Here is a 16915-nt window from a genome sequence, read left to right as displayed (position 1 = left end):
TTCAGCCTCTTCCTCTGCACAGACTCCTCTACTTCATTGTATACAAGTGCCCAGGATTTTCTCACCCTTCAAGTACTCTCATGTTTCTCCTCTGCTTTAGGGTCTGGTGGTTAAAAAGAAGTATCCTCCTCCTCATGGGCTCTAGGCTGGCTTTGTCCCTCCACCCACCCCATGACCTGCACAAATGACTGCTGATGCTCAGATGTCTGGGACACGCTCACGTTCTCCACTGCCATCTCTCTGCATCTCTACTGTCAAATCTTCCTTCTGCAACAGACTTGGTTCTTAAAGCTTTGCTCCTACCTCTCTGTCTGCCTTTCCAGTTCTCCTCCTCTGAATCTTCAACCACGTTCAGTTCCCCCGCTGGCATGAGCTTCACACGCTAAGATCTGTAACTTAGGGGGCACCTGGGTGGCTCAGTCAGTCGAGTGTCTGACTGCACTCAGGTCATGATCTCATGGTTCGTGATTTGAGCCCCACATCAGGCTCATTGCTGTCAGTGCGGAGCCTGCTTTGGGATCCTCTGTCCCCCTCTCTCTCTGCCACTCCCCTGCTTGTGTGCACTCTCTTGCTCTCTCTCTCTCTCTCAGAAATAAACATTAAATAAATCTGTGACTTAGAACTCTAAGTTTGCACAACTGCCCAACTGTTTATCACTGCACCTCGAACTACAAGTACTTGCTAGTCTGTCTCCTATACTCTTGCACTGTGCATCTTGGATTCTGTCACATTACCCAGCACAGTGCCTGGCATGAAGTGGGCATCCAAAGACAGTGCTATGCACACTGTCTAACAGACGGAGGAGGTGAGGTGCCCAGAGACAGGGATGGGTCATCGCATGCCTGTAACTACTGTGGAACACTGGTGCCAGAAGAACCTCTCGAAGGCCAGAGGAGCTCCCAGGGGCCACCACTACTTTCCTGACCCCTTATGGTTTCTACAAAAGGAAATAAAGAAAACTAACATTTCATTAGTGCCAACTTTGTGCGAGGCACTTTATAAAATCCCTCATTCCCTGAGTTAGGCACTGTTACCCCCTTTTTAGAGTTAAGAGAAATAAGGCTCAAGGAGTTCTGAGGATTTCCTCAAGGATTCATAACTGGTGTGTGACAAAGATGTGGCTTGAACCCAGAGCTGCATGATTCCTGAAGCTCATTCTCTTCATCACAGCAACAACACCCCATATCATTTTAACCCCTGTGCCTTTGCAGATGCGGTTCCCTCTGTTTAGAATTCTTGTTTCTTCAGGAGTGGGCAAATCCATCCCTACAAACACTGGTAACTATCCCCTGCCCCATTAAAAAATTAGTCACCCGAGTAAATGCCTCTATAGGACAGTACATATAGGTGCGTCTCAGCCAACATTTCAAGCATTTGAGTTTACACTAGTCCCCAGACAGGCTTGAACACTAGGAAGGTAGCGCTCAAAGTCCTGGCCATCTCTCCATCCACAGTGTCTGGAACATAATGAACATGTTCAATGCATGTTTGCCAGATGAGTGAATGAACAAACAAAACGGGTTCTCCGGTACTTTCAGTGTTGATGGTGGGGTCCATCGGTTCCTATAGAACATGATGGTGGTGGCACCAGAATCTTATTTACTCAGTGCCTAGCCTGTTGACCTTAGACCGAAACACTGAGCAGAGGGGGTGGGAGAGCCTTTTGCTGGCTAAATCTGCATCTGTGAAGGCTTCAGCAGATGGTCACTAACAGGCATGGCCTCTCTCGTAAGGCAGGGTATGCCGGGGTAGAGCTAGACATGGAATGATGGACAATACACTTTGCCAGAAGCCAGGCATTCCGAGTTTTAATCCCACTGGATGTGTGATTTCACACAGTTCTCTGGACCTCAATGTTCAAACACTGGAAATGCATATTAAGGATATGGGATTACTTCAGTGGTTTTCTTAACTTTTCATACCAAGGATCTATTCATGTAGTTTTTCTTTCCCTTTACTTTCATGTTTTCAAAATGTCTGGTTTAATAATGAGAAAAATCATCATTTTTATTTAGAAAGTGCAAAAAAATTGACAGGCAACAACCCACACATAACTACAAACAAAATGCATTGACAACAGGAGATAACTATTGCCAAACACCAGACTGAGATAATTCCAGCCCAAAGACCTCGGATGTTTCTGTCACCTATGAAGCTGGTTCTAGGTAAAGTCCCATTTCCCTGTAGACTTGCTGAAATAGTGGAAACAGCCAATGAATTTCTCTCTAACCTTTGAGCCCCTTAAGGCGACACATTCCCCAAGTAGACATAAATGGGTTCTGAAGTTGCTGAGATCTGTGATTCTGTTTTATGTCTGCAAGTCCTGCAGGGGGATTAGGTTGACCTCTTCCTGAAATTTGGGGATTTCTAACTATAAAACGACACTGCCAAAGGAGAAACAGCCCTTCACAGCTCCAAACAAAGGTGGGGGGGGGGACGGGGAGGGAGGAGTCCAAGATGGAAGAGACATAACAGACATCAACAATGCAACAATGACAGTGCATTTTCAAATGGAAAACATCTATGGGAAATAAAAACTTTGGGGCTACAGATGACTTAGACAGAAGTGAGTATGAGAAACCAACAGACACTTGGTTGGTGCAGGAAATGCATGCTACAGGTTCCCTTACAGGGCACGAAGCAAAGTTTCCCCGGGTCGATACTTACAAGTAATAGGAGTAGGAATAAGCATTTCTTCTATATATTGATGGGCAGTCAGATGAAGGAAATGTCCAAAAAAAGGGGAAAAAGAAAAGACAAACAAACAAGAATTAGATTTATATGAAATCTTGATTCTTAGAAATGCACATAGTATTTCAGCATCCCAAAGTTCAAGGAGATGCAAGTTTCTCTCCTAATCATCTTTGCTGAGAATCAAATACTTCCAGTGGTAGAAGGAATGAGAGAGACCTCTCTTATGATGGAGAAACTCACTACTCATGCAGAGAAAGCCACATCTAATGTTGGCTGTTTTAATTGTTTATAAGTCCTTTTCTATAGTCAGTCAAAACTAGCCTCCTTGTAATTACGACTTTTTGGTCCTGGGTCATATTTCTGTGGCCTTCTAGAACTACTCTACCACTCTTCACATGACAGTTCCCTTAAGATCTAAGGAAAGCCATAATGACTTTATGTTCTCTGTTTCAGGTCAAACTGCATCAGAACCTATTTAAGTAAGTCAGGTAAGGTCTTGCCAAAAGCAAGGTAATCAGGTAGCAGCATTCAAGATGGCTCCCCCCCCAACAAAAAGATGGCTCCCCAATGATCCACGCTTCCCAGTATGCATGCCCATGTGTAGTTCTTTCCCACACTGAAGCAGGAATGGCCCTATGTGACCAAAAGAATGTGGTAAGAATTACATTCTGGGGCTTTCTAGGATAGATGAGGAAGAAGACTTGTAGCTCTGCCTGGGTATTTTGAACTCTGAGTTGGAACCCTGACTCTCCATGTAAGAAGTCTAAGTATCTTGAGGTAGCCATGCTGAAAAGGTCCTGTAGAGAGACCCTAAAACTGTATGAAGAGAGATATCCAGCTAGCCCTCACCAATTGGATTATGTCGATTGAGACCCTTGGTATCATGGAACAAAACAAGTCATTCCTTTTAAGCCTTAACCAGACCATAGATTCATAAGAAATATAAGTCACTAAAATTCAGGTTTGTTACCTATCAGTAGATAACCGGAACAAAACTCAAACTTCATCATTAAAAAGCACTGGACGAAGAGAAAGGAATTCCAACTTTCAATCTAAATAGACTACAACCTTAAGAAATTCTCTGTGCCTTTATTTCCTTATCTGATCCTCAGATGAGCTGAACCAGACCATTAGTTTTAAAAACTGTGTGTGCAGGATCCTGGGGACTCTGTACAGTAGCCTCATTGAAATGGGATGGGGGAAACTGAGCAGGTAGGATTGTTTATCCATGAAAGCCAGCAAGCACTTCTCCATTTCTACCTCTTTTATAAATTGGAGTTTCATTTAAAATGTCACATGACTAAGAATTCCACTCTCCAAAAGAATGTTTGAAAAATCACTACCTGCAATCTCTTTCTGATGTCCCTTCTAGCTCTTGGCTTCTGAATAATAAAAATCTCAAACAAGTCCACGATATTCCCTTTGTTATAACTTTTTGTATGTTGTAGGAAAATAAATAGGAATGCTTTTATCTTACAGACTTAGCCGCACTGACAATAACGGACACATTTGTGGACTGAGAAAAATTGCTGATAATTAAGGTCCCTAAATATCCATCTGAATAGGCAAGAAAAGTTCCCTTCCCTCTTGAGTTATTTGGTTAATTGCAACTGTTATCCAGTTTGCTTGGCACAGGAAGATACAGTTTTATATCTGCAGGGTGGGAACATGTCCTCAGAGCCTCAAATTTCTCCCTCTCAAGTTCGAAGTGGCCAAAGCCTCTAAGCAGGGTGACCTCTAGGCAGGCGACCTCTAGGCTTTCTCTTATTTATCAGGAGAGCCCAACTCCAGCTACTGAAGATAAGTGACTCTGAGAGCTAAGAAGTCATGGCAGAAAAGCAGCTCCATGCCTACTTGTGAAGCTGGGCTGGGGAAAATGAGCGACAGTGCAGCAAGATCTGTTCACTCATAAAACTGTTCAGTGTCTTGGGTCAGATGAACAGGGACCCTAGATGATGAAAGGGTTGAAGAATTCCCTGCCGTGATGGGTGGGAGTGGAAGAGCCCATGTAAGTCACCAAATCCCTCTCACCAACCATACAGTTTATGCTGTAAGGAGATCATTCCTCTCCTTCATTGCTGGCTCTGTGGTCCCGTGACTGGAAATTTGATTCCTTGGGGAAGAAAGTGCAGGATCCATTTGATGAAGACTTCTAGACATGTATGTTCCCCATTCTGTCAAGAAGAAGCAGGCTGAGAATCGAGAGCGCAGGGTTCTGATCCCAGAACTTTCACTTGCTCACTGTGACATTCTGGGCAATGTTCCTCCCCCTGGCCCTGTGTTTCCTGATCCATGTACCATGGTGAATGGCATGGATGACTGCCAGCCTAAACATCTTTGCGGAGTGGAAATGTGATGTCTTAGCATCCCAGCACCACCACTTGCTAACTGCATGTCTTTGATAAGTCACTATTTAGGTATCTCTGAGTCTCAGTTTTTCCATGTCAAAGTTGGGAGTGATAATTACCTATTCCCAAAAGTGGGCATTAATATTAGATTAATCTAAATCATATTCAGATTATATATGATAAATAATATATAGAGTATTTTAAGTAAATTATATTAAGCTAAACACCTGACATTATGAGTGCTCAGTAAAGGGGAATTTAGGCCCCCACCTTATCCATACATACAAGGTTTGCTGCTTCTCACTCCGGTAACCAGGAACAAAGTGTTCACCTCTTTAGGAATATTTAAAATAATATTAAAAGAAGAGAAAATACTTATGTAGCACTTACTATGTGTCAGGCATTGTTCTAGGCTCTCATATATTAACCCATGTATTCCTCACAACCACCCTGACAGGTGGGTATTATTATCAGCCACAGATGAAGAAACTGAGGCAGAGAAGGTTAAGTAACATGCTTAAGATCTTGCAGCTAGTAACTGGACTTGATAGCAATGAGGCTCTAAAGCTGGACAACAACATGGGTCTAAGCCCACGTACTTGACCACCAGCCTATGCTGCCTATATGAAGGAAGAAACAGGTGTATGTTGAGCAGCACAGTGGGTCTGGCATTGATATGACACATGCCTTAAATCTTTTAATCCTCCCCATAACCCCATGGAGCAGGCATTATGTTTCTCATTTTTGGTTGAGGTATCTGAGGCTCTAAGGGGTCACTCCTCACTCATAGTGAGGATCCTACTGCTGTTGTGCAGTTTGGGGCCAATGGCAAGGCCTCCATCCTGAGCCAGATTTCCTCACCATCAGCAGCCCCAGGCTGTGCTCTTGGGCCCCAGGCTGCACTCAATATTCTGGACCTTCTGGGCTTCTCTGCTTCCAACCTTCAGGATTTACCTATGGTTGGGCCACCTCCTCAGGACAACACACTTCCCTATCTTCAAACCACCTCTTCAAAGTAGCTTTTCTGAGTTATCCTGGTCGTCATCAAAAGCCAGTGCTATCCCTGACCCAGCTTTAAGGCAACTCCAGATTAACAGCAACTGACAAACTTCTATTAATTGAGTATCTTTTCCCAATTACATTGCAAAGTCTTCCAGGGCAAGGATTATAGTTCTTTTCTGTGTGGCCAAAACACAGTATACATGTGTGTTTTCTCTGAGGCTTGAAGAAGTTTTACTGAAGGTCTAAATTCACAAGGATACAGTGATATTGTAAATAACAGATTGCCTGAGACCAAAAATCCTGAGCAGGAAGACAGCTGCGCTTAGGAAAAAAAAAACAAAAAAACAAAAACAACTCCAAACTTAATAAATCACATATTACACAATCTTCTTTTCAGCTGGCTGACAAAACTGATGCGAGGCACAACTTTCCTTTGTTCCATACTAAACAGGACTAAGCTGTCCATTTAACCATCCATTTGATCATCTACCTATCCATCTAGCTCATAAACCTACCCATCCACCCTTCTACCTATCCATGTATCCATCTATGCATGCATCCAACCACCCATCCCTCCACCCATCTAACCATCCATCCATCTACCCACTTAGCAATTTATCCACCCACTTATCCATCTAGCCCATAAACCCACACACTCATCTATTCATCCATCCACTCATCTTCCCTTTAATCCAACAATCCATCTATCATCTACTCGTCCATCTTTCCATCATCAACTCAGCAAAAACTTCTCAAGGGCCTACTACGTGTGCCTGCTCCCTGCTAAGTACCAGAGATAGACAAACGAGATCTTGATCCAGCCCAAATGTCTGATGAGAGAGCCAGATAAGGAGCTTATAAAACAAATAATAAGAGCTACCACTTAAACAGCAGGAGGTCACTTATGTGCCAGGTACTGATCTAGTACATTATGTGGACTATTTTATTTAATCCTCACTATGAAGCATTATTATCCTTGTTTTGAGGATGAGGAAAGTGAAGCTTAGACAACTTGCTCAAGTTTACATAGTTGAGTATGGGATGAGAATCCAAGCAGTCTGACTTTAGGAGCCTCCATTAATAACCACTAGGCTCTAGTGTCTTCTGGAGTGATAAATGGTATTGTGGCAACACAGGGAGCAGTGGGACCATATTCAGGGGGGAAGGGTGGGGAGGGGGACAGATAAGGTGGCCTAGAGTCTATGATGCTTGAGTTATAAAGTCAAGGAGCATTTAGATGGAGTAGGAGGAAGGGTATTTCCAGGAAGATGGAACTGTTTATAGAATGGTTAGGTCAGTTAGCAAGGTGAGAATGTCAAAATGTTGGCAGGTCTTAGTTCCCAAAGAGCTTATGGAGCTCAGTCTCAACACCACTGGGCATAGGAAGTACCAGTGACCAACTATTTTTCTAGATGAATGATTCTGGCAGAAGTGTGAGAATAAAGTTGTAGGGGAGAGGGACTGGGGTCATGAATGCTGCTGCAGAGGTCAAAGCAAGAGATGTTGGGGGCCTGTCTTGTAATGGCCATGGGGAAGGAGATGTGAAAGTGAAAGTAGGTGATTAAATGTAAGCATACTGAAGAGGACCTCCAAGTTTCTGGCCTGAGTGGCTACGTAGGGAGTGCAAACAGAAGGATTCACTTTTCAGTGGATGGAGCAAGGAGCTGTTTAGAATGGGGTGGACAAAACAGCATGACATCCTTAATTTGGGCTGTTCGCCCACTGCAACAAACCACTCAAGATCATGACTTACAGTTCAGCATCTCAGCAAGTCCTATTTTATATTTCATTCAGGCTAGACATTCAGGTGTTTAAGAGTGTCATATCCATTATCAGACGGGCCAAGTTTGAGACCCAGCTCTGCCACTTATTAGCTATGTGATTTGGGGCACTTTCCTTCAATTCCACATTTCAGCTTTGTGATCTGCAGCACACTATAATCTCATAGTGGCACAGTCTCTTTTGGCTGACCCACAAGTTCCCTTTCCCTATTGACTCACTCTTTTTTCCCCCCTTGATAGACAGTGTGTTCCCTGAAGGCTCAGATCATGCTATATCTTTCCTATGCTGCCCTTTTAGTCTTACACCCTCACCACAGGACTGGACTTATTCTTGGTGCTCCATGTTGATATTTAGGTCTATGTCCTGAGTGAAGCTTTCCTACCCAAGGGATGGAGTGTTAATTCTGGGCCCCATCTGTTCTAATTTCACCAGACTCCTCCATTCAACATGTTTTTAGGGAATCCCCAGTATCCACATGGCACATTTGTGATAAGGATGAATCAGAATAGACAGCTGATGGTTTAGTAAAGAAGATAAGACATGAATACAAATGACAAATATAACAGGATACAATATGTATCCTCACAGAGGGGATCCAGATGGTGAAGAGATTGTGTCTAGATTGGAGGTCAGGAAGGGTTTACTGGAGAAGGCAGCTTTTGAATTAGATCTTAAACAGGGGTAGAATGTGGTCACATGGAACTAAGGTACACAGGTATTGAATGAGGAGGAAGCTTCACAAGCAAGGGTATAACAGTAGAGTAAGACTTTAGGAAATGTTCCAGAGTTACTGTGAGCAGGGGGACAGCGCAGCTTGACAAAATTCTCCAGATGTCCTAAAGCATGTGCTTCTTTTCTCATCTCTACCCCAGGAACTATTGTTATAAGGCAGGAGAAGCCATCAAGGGATTTTAGACAGCAGGTTTGGGAGTACAAGTTTCCTTTCTGAAATGTTACTTTGGCTGCATTGTGGAGGATGGGTTGGAGGGGCGGGGCTGGGGAGGAGACTCATACAATAGAGCTATGGGGGCCTGCACCAGGGAAGGGGCAGTGCAGGGAGTGAGGAGAGGGTGTGACCAAGAGAAGGTAAAGATGCGGGTTCAGAAGTATCAGGGCGAAGCAACCCTATCAGTTTGGCTGATGGAGTGAGAGGGAGTGCCTGCCACTGAGATGGGGACACAGGCCTGTGAGCAGGTCGGTGGACAGGTGATGATTTGGGCTTTGACCATGAAAACCTTGAGGGGTTTTCAAGGCAGATGTCCAGAGGCAGATGATACAGGGTGAGAAAAGGCTAAAGCAGAAGATCCTGCCCTCTCAGGTCATTTTCACCTTGAGGGCAGCAAAATGACAACCATCACGTGGCTAAATTCACACCTGAAGACCTGTGTACATGGTACAGTGGCTACATGCAGGGGAGTATCAATGCATCTTTCTGGGGTTGGGGGCTTGTGGGAAGAGTCATGTTAGAGGTATTAGTTGGGAGTCCTACTTGGAAGAACTTGGGGCTGAGGGTTAGAGAGTGACAGGAAACTTGTAGGTGAACACAAACACCTGACATTTGATTCAGGGACACAATATGCATTACAGCAGAGAGCAGTAGAAAATGACCCCTGAACCTGGGTTGCCGGCTTCCTATTTCAGGATTCACTTACTTTCTACCAGTCTGGGTGGACTAATAGAATAGAAGGTAACAGCATTCAGTTAACTCTCTGGAGTCACAGAGCCTGGTTTTGTATTTCAACTGTACCCAAGACCTTGGGCAACTTATAAACCTTTTTGAACTTCAGTTTCCTCTTCTCAAACAAACAAAGGTGTACCAATGTCCTATCCTACCATGATTATTTGTAGTATTAAAATCGCAATATGGTGACAGTTTAAATGGAAAATAAACAAATTAGCTTAGATGATGTGTACTGATTGCAGTACTGCTCTTTGCATATTAGCATAGGAGCTGGCTTGGTACAGGTGATGGTCATGTGTGAGATGAATGTCTCTGTTAATACTGTGCATTATGACCACTTAGGCAGGGATAGGAAATAAAGCCTGTCCAGACCATTAGCTCATTTGATCTTCAGAACAACCCCATAGGATTAGCCACATCTCACAGGTGAGAAAGGAAAGGCTGAGCTTTGTTGCATCTCCAAGGCAAACAGCACATAAATGGGACCCAGTTTTTCTGCTTCCCAGTCCACAAAAACAAGATGTACGTACCCATGAGACTGGGAACTTCTGGGGCAGACTGAAGTCACAGAGAATCAAAGTACACCAAGAGATGCACATTTATCTCAAAGTAGACTCTCATATCTCAAACTCAAGATACTTCAAATTGATTCCTGGAAAAGTTATTATCTGGACAGACCTGGTTGGGAGAAAATTGAGGCTAGACCAGAAAGAGCTGGGCAGGGGGAGGAGGAGGGGAGAAGGAAGTGGCTAGAACCATGTGTGGGAACTGACTTCAAAAAGGTCTCCTAAAAGTTGCTCAGTTTCCATTTGAAAAGTAAAAAGGGAATGAAAAGTTAATAGAGGATCCAGACAAGGCTTGGGGTACAAATATACCAAAGAATCCTGCTTAACCTGGCTTCACTGTTTCCCCATGCAAAAGTAAATGGTTATGCCTTAAACCTTGGAGGACCATGCTCAGACTTTAGGAAGTATGTCCCAAGGAATAAACTGGGACTATGGCAAGCTTGTGGGCATGAGCCCATATGAGCATATCCCCCCAAACATTAAAATGTAGAACTTCCCATATGTGAGTGGCTAATAAATACCTTCAAACATCAAGGTTAAGGCATTAAGGCTTGAGCTTGCCACCTTAATTTTCATAGAAAGCTCCCAGAGCCCTAAGGTAGTAAGCCAAGGGACCACAGGGGTGGCCTAGCAACCCTTTGGCTGCACATTTCTTTGGGAGAGGATGTCCAGCAATTCTTTTTTTGTTTATTATTTTTGAGAGAGAGAGACACACACACACATACACAGACAGAGAGCAAGCAGGGAAGAGGAAGAAAGAGAGGAAGACACAGAATCAGAAGCAGACTCCAGGCTCTGAGCTCTCAGGACAGAGCCCGACACGGGGCTCAAACTCCCAGACCGTGAGATCATGACCTGAGCTGTAGCTGACCGCCCAACTGACTGAGCCACCCAGGTGCCCCAGATGTCTAGCAATTCTAAAGGGAGGAGGCCAGGGAAGAAGATGACCAGGACTGTAGTAATGAGTCTCTATTTCAAAACTCAACAGAGTGGTCATGAAAAGGAGGTATGTTCTATTACCTAGGTGCATACAGAAACCCATTCTAGACCATTCTGAGGTCCACATGTGATCAAGGGAACCAGGAGTAAAGGATGGAGCCAATCATCCAGCCAATATCCAATATCCTGGTACGTAACTTGATATATCAGGGAGGGGCTTCAGGCTCCCTTCTTATAATGCTCATGTAAACCTTTATATCTCCATGTAGCCCTGATTCTGCATTGGTCTGCATTCAAAGAAATCCTCTCCAAACAGCCAAAGGTACTACAAAAAAAAAAAATACTTTAACTTGTATCTTTTGCAAACTGTAAGGGAATCCTGTTTGAATCATCCCCCAACAGGGGCTCCTGGGTGGCTCATTTGGTTGTGTGTGACTTCACCTAAGGTCATGATCTCATGGGTGCCTGAGTTTTAGCCCCCTGCATCAGGCTCTGTGCTGACAGACAGCTCAGAGCCTGGAGCCCACTTTGGTTTCTGTGTCTCCCTCTCTCTCTGTACCTCCCCTGTTCTTACTTTGTCTCTCTCAAAAATAAATAAACGTTAAAAAAATTGAATCACCCCCCAACATTTCAGACCCCTTTCTGCAACCTTACATTTCTCAACATCCTCTCTATCTATTACAAAACAACCAAGCAACAAAACATCCCTCAGGCTATGTCTCTACCCCTCTATTGCCCACCCCCACCTTTGGAATGTAAATTGTTTAGCTGCTTTCATTAAGTCCTTCCCTTGGTCCTCTGTATCTCTAGCCCATTCTCAGTTGGCTTTCTATTTTAGTATCACAAAAGAAAACACCTAAAAGCAAGAGAAAGACTCTCTTTAGGGAGTCACAAGGAAGCCCTATAAGGCCAGTGGTGATGAACTCTACAGAACAATCTAGGGACATCTCATGTGTACTGAAACCTTTTGTCTGAAGCTTTGGGGAAGTTTTCAAGCCAGCTGAATCCCTTAGTAGCAGAGAAAACAGGAAACCACTACTCCCATGTCTGTAGAGGTGAGGAAGAAGACCCAGCTCAAATCAGTGGAGAGGACGTAGCAGGCATTTGACTTCTGAGAGTTCCTGCAACCAGGAACGAACTCTAGGTCACACTGGGACACTGAAGAGATGCTGACACACCAGGGTCCTGAGTTGTGATGATCTGCCTATTATTTGGGGGTTTCTTTTTGTGTAATATCTCTTCTTTTTAGGTAGCTGTGGGCAGCATTCTGGCCAGCAGTAAGATAGTGACAGACTCAATTGAACAATGAAGTTTTCCCCATACTTCTACACAGGGCTGGAGTAAGAAGACCTAAGGGAGCTCAGCAAATGGTCCACTGTCTTTTGGGGGCATCTCTAGACATCAGAAGACACTGTAGGTTAGAAAGTGTGTAGACCTACCTATATGCTCTCTTTCTCCTTTCCTCTCCTTTCCTTGCCCTACACCTATCTGTAAATTATCACTATCAAGTAGGTCAGCAAAAGGTCTTCTTTTCTCCAAAAGATACTGTATATGCAAACACTGATCAGCCTCCACCTCCACCCACCCGCCTCACTGCCAAAACATCTGAGTTTCGCTTCTCGGGACAAATGGTGGTCATGTGATGCCTGTTGGTTGGGTCTGATGGACAGTTTTGATAGAGGTGAGAGATGATGAAGACACGCAATAGAGGTTAAAGCCACACAAAGGGCTCTCTTTATACTTGTTCCCACCCTGGAAACAGAAAGCCCTTTCCTCCCTCCTGAGAAGTCACACATTGCAGAAATAGCTGTGGAGAAGGAAGTGAAATTTCTTCACAAGCTCACAGACGGTGGTGACGTGGGTTAAGCCAGGCTTTAGAAAGAGCAAAATTGGAAGAGCTTATCTGACTTACAAATCAGTGGCAAAGAATGAGAACATTTCAGGTCTATCAAAGAGGAATGAGATTCTATTAAATCAGTTACTTTTTCCAGGTAGACAATCCCCAGCTCACCTCTGCCTCTAATGCGTCTGTGACTCTAAGAAACATGTCAGCAATCTTACATGTGCCCATCGCCCCCAGAGAAACCAGACTTCATGTTTGACTTCATCTAATAGCTGACTTGCCACTGATACCTGCAATATGGTCACACGGTTGATGATGATATGACAATGCAATGCTGTCCTCAATGCTTTGGGAGCTCTTGCTCCGCAATATTAATGTAGTACCTACCCTTCCCCCTCTCCAACCAGAAAATCTGTAGCTGGATAAGAACCTTAACTCTCCAGTTATTCTGCTGAGAGCCTGAGGAAAGGAGTGGTTCTGTTAGACAAAAGATGCCAAGAAAAGGACAAGGTCCTACCAGTAAGATATCCTGGCCAGAGGGAGGACTGGCTGATTCAGAACAGAGTCATGAAAGAAACAGGGATATTCTGGAGCCGAAATGGCTAAGAGAAGGCTGACTACCATGTACAGTGGGAACCCCAGTATTTCTGACTCACTGATAATTGGAAAAGGGGATTTTTAAAAAACTTTCCTTATACTCATGAGAGTCCTTAGATAGAAGCGGCACTTTGTCTTTAGGGCATTCTGTCCCTTTGTTTTCTGGTGAGACACAAATTTCACGAGCACTTTTCCTTCCACAGATGGAAGCAAGTCCCTGGTCCTTGTTACTGGGTTTGCTCTGAACTCTGTCAGTAACCAGACATCAGAGCTTCAGGCTGTGGCTTGTTTAATGATGTAAAAGTATCTTCAAGTTGGTGGCAGGGCACACTGAAGCACATAATGTAATGTAGATAAAGGTTCTGTTTGCTTTGGCAGAGGAGGGGAGCAGGAAGGTGGAGACCAAGGTTGGGACCACGATGTTGAAATTGAGAAGACATGAGGGTGTGTGGTAGACATGGATACATGGGGGCAGTCCAGGGGCTAAGGAGAGGTGGGCCCCAGGACTTCCGGTTTGGAGGAATAACAGTGCATCCTGGGACAGTGACAGCTGATATTCATCAGCTTTCCTGGATGAATGGCTCCTTTCCCTCTCTGCAATTCCCTTGCGTTAGCCTCAAGCCTTGCGAATGTCTGAAAACAGAAGATGTCAGTGTGTTGAATCTTGGAGATAAGGAGGAGCCTGTACCTGGCTTTCATGAGCCATGCAACATGTGATAACTGTGTTAGTGGACCAGAGACGCCCAGGAAGACATCGGTTCAGAAAGAACAAGTAGCAACAATCCAGCTGGGAAGGCCTTATGGGACATGGAGTAGGAAGGAATCTTCCCTTGGGACTATCACCCCATGGGAGGCTTTATCTCTGCCATGCAGGGGGCAGTGTAGGATGCTGCTGGCGGACCAAAGAGAAATCAGGGTGAGTGAAAGCAAAAAGAATAAAGCATTACTTTCCTGCATCTGTATTTCTGGGGCTCCCCAGTAACCTTGATGAGACATGATCAATCACAACAGAGCAGCTAACTCTGAGAAGATTCATGACATGGAACCCCATGGCACACCAGGGTGGCCCAGCCATAGGGATCGATGGTTCCCTAAGAAACTGACCATCTCAGGGCCACTTGCCAAGCAGGCAGCACACACCTTTCAGAAGCCAACACAATGAGCCACAATTAGCTCAATTACTTCAGGACTTGAACACTCACAGAAGAAGGTGCTTGCTCCGAAGAGATCAGCAGAGCAAAGACCTGGCCACACGGCAGCGTTGGGCCAGCTGGGGTCAGCAGAGTCTGCAGGGCAGCACCAGACACTCACCTCCTTTTGATGGTGAGCATGACGCCCAGGAGAATGATGATGAACATGAGGAGGCCAGCGATCACACCGGCCATCTTCACGGTGTTGTCTACCTGCTTCTCTGGCTCCACGGTGTTAGAATTCTGAGTGGAGGCACCTTCAAGGGGAAAGAAGAAAGATGTGGAAAAGGCTCACACATACGACCAGAAAACAATTATAATGACAACAGGTTCCACTTACTGAGCGCTGACTATGTGCCAGGCACTGTGTTAAGAGCATGACACACATTGTCCCTTGTACTCTTTTTGAGGATCAATCCTTTGTGATATTGGATTATACCTCCCCCTTTTTGAGGTGCAGAGAAATGAAGTGAAAGTCCCAAGTTTGCACAACTGCTGTGACAGGGAATCCCTATCCTCTGGTGAGGTCAAGTGGAGCGTTTCATCCCTCACACTGATTTGTCCCTCGGATCAAACCATGGATCTATTTACAGTTTTATTCTTGGGTTCATGAAATCATCCCAAACCCAACTTTATTCTTTCTGGTAAATGGTGAAAACAAGAGCTTTGTGTTAAGGTAACATGATTAAAATCACTCAAATTTTAAAGGTAAAAGCATAAAGTTTTTGTTTTGCCTTCTATGAAACAAATGGTGTGTCAGAAATTTGGTGCATTAAAGCTAATTTCCTGGGGTTCAGAAAACACTTCTATGTGACTAACTCCATTTCTGGAATTTAATGCCAATGTTATGTGCTCTGCCAGGTACAAACTCTCTGATTCGGTTCCAGGTAGCCAAAAAATACCTCAGCCTGGCCTCTTCAGGCAATGTACCGGGGATCAGAGGCCACTTCTCATTGTAGACACCTACAGGAACACTTCTGGAGAGTGGTCCACGGGTTACCAGCACCCTGAGTGAATTCCTTCCTGCTGCCGTTCATATTCCCCAGCACCACATTTGTGTGCAGCAGGTTAAGTCCAAAGACTCCTCTGCCTGGCACATCCCTACTTCCCAGTTTCTGCCACTTCAGCACCAGCTCATCCTTCATCACCATCTGCGTCTCGTCTGGTTGCCTGTGCCCCTGGGAGAGTGCCTCTCTCTCTACTAAATCCTAACTCTCTGTAACACTTTGCACATACCTCAATATACTGATATTATTAGCTATTTGTTTCTCCATCTGTCTCCTCCAGTGCTCTGCCAGCACCTTGGGGGGGAGATTATGCCTCCTTTATCTTTGTTTCCTCATGGTAGTACCGAGCCTGGCTTGTACTAGGTGTTCTCTTAATGTTTGCGGTTGTTCGACGTTTAGCTGAAGGGAAGACACTGCTGCCCACACACATTTGTTCTCATGGAACCAAACTGAATTTCTCCTTTTTCAGTCACGTGCTCACAGAACTCAGTTGAACTGAAGGAAAGCTAATGCCCATAAGCTACGATTCTGATTCCCCAAGCCCACTGATGTTTAAGAACAGCCCTTCAGCACAAGGATGCATCCCCTCTTCTTGTTTAAGAGTGTCAAGTGTTTCCCCCATCAGAGCACATTCCCCAAACTCTCTTGTAACTGGGACAAGTCTCCCCCGTGGGAACGTCAAGTCTTCAAGAACAGGGAGTGTGGCTCTCAGCTCTCTAATGTCAGTGTCTCACACAGGCTGCCCTCCTCCTGTCGGCTTACACGTGACTGAAGGATATAAAGATGTTTGTTTGCTTCATTCATCTGCTACTGAGCACCCATGTACTGTGTGCCAAACAATGCTGTCTATGGGATGAGAGATCCTTCTCTTGGATGGACTTACAGGTCAGAGATTTTATTCAGTTCCCTTAATCAGCTAAAGGCAAGACCAACTCATCAAATCCCAGGGCTGCCTGAGCAAGCTCTGCCTATCTCTGCCTCAGTGAGTTCATGGGGGAGTTAGCCAACCACCTCTTTGGCAGGGCTGGTCTCATATTCCAGAATGGGGGCTGGTTCCAAGGAACCATACATAGCCCCCATTTCCTAGTTTGGAGTCATGCTTTCTGAGACAAGGCTAGTCCACTGTGTACCAAACATAAAGGAAGCTGAACACCTCAGATGACAATTTCTTCAATTGTGTCAGTCTTTTTGTTTGGATTTGAAGGAAGGAAGTTGGCTCGGGAGCATTCACTGGCATAGCTGAACTTTATTTAGCGCCTGCTGTGA

At 44.7% G+C, this 16915-nt stretch overlaps 1 protein-coding gene across 15 annotated transcripts in view; it reads right to left on the bottom strand.

Annotated features, from left to right (window-relative positions):
• Positions 1-16915, bottom strand: part of PTPRT (protein tyrosine phosphatase receptor type T) — a 1070511-nt gene that overhangs the window by 161253 nt on the left and 892343 nt on the right. For 10 of the 15 annotated variants that reach the window (XM_045444560.1, XM_045444565.1, XM_045444561.1 and 7 more), the window contains 2 exons: positions 14764-14899; positions 2668-2697 (listed from right to left, as the gene is read on the bottom strand). In XM_045444560.1, the coding sequence (XP_045300516.1) occupies positions 2668-2697; positions 14764-14899 (166 nt within the window). The remainder of the gene's footprint in view (positions 1-2667; positions 2698-14763; positions 14900-16915) is intronic. The other 5 variants (XM_045444563.1, XM_045444570.1, XM_045444571.1 and 2 more) reach the window with 1 other exon arrangement.

The sequence above is a fragment of the Leopardus geoffroyi genome, chromosome A3 (assembly GCF_018350155.1).
Source record: "Leopardus geoffroyi isolate Oge1 chromosome A3, O.geoffroyi_Oge1_pat1.0, whole genome shotgun sequence".
Lineage (NCBI taxonomy): Eukaryota > Metazoa > Chordata > Mammalia > Carnivora > Felidae > Leopardus > Leopardus geoffroyi.
The sequence above is the reverse complement of the archived record's forward strand: the minus strand, read 5'-3'. Positions and strand labels throughout refer to the sequence as shown.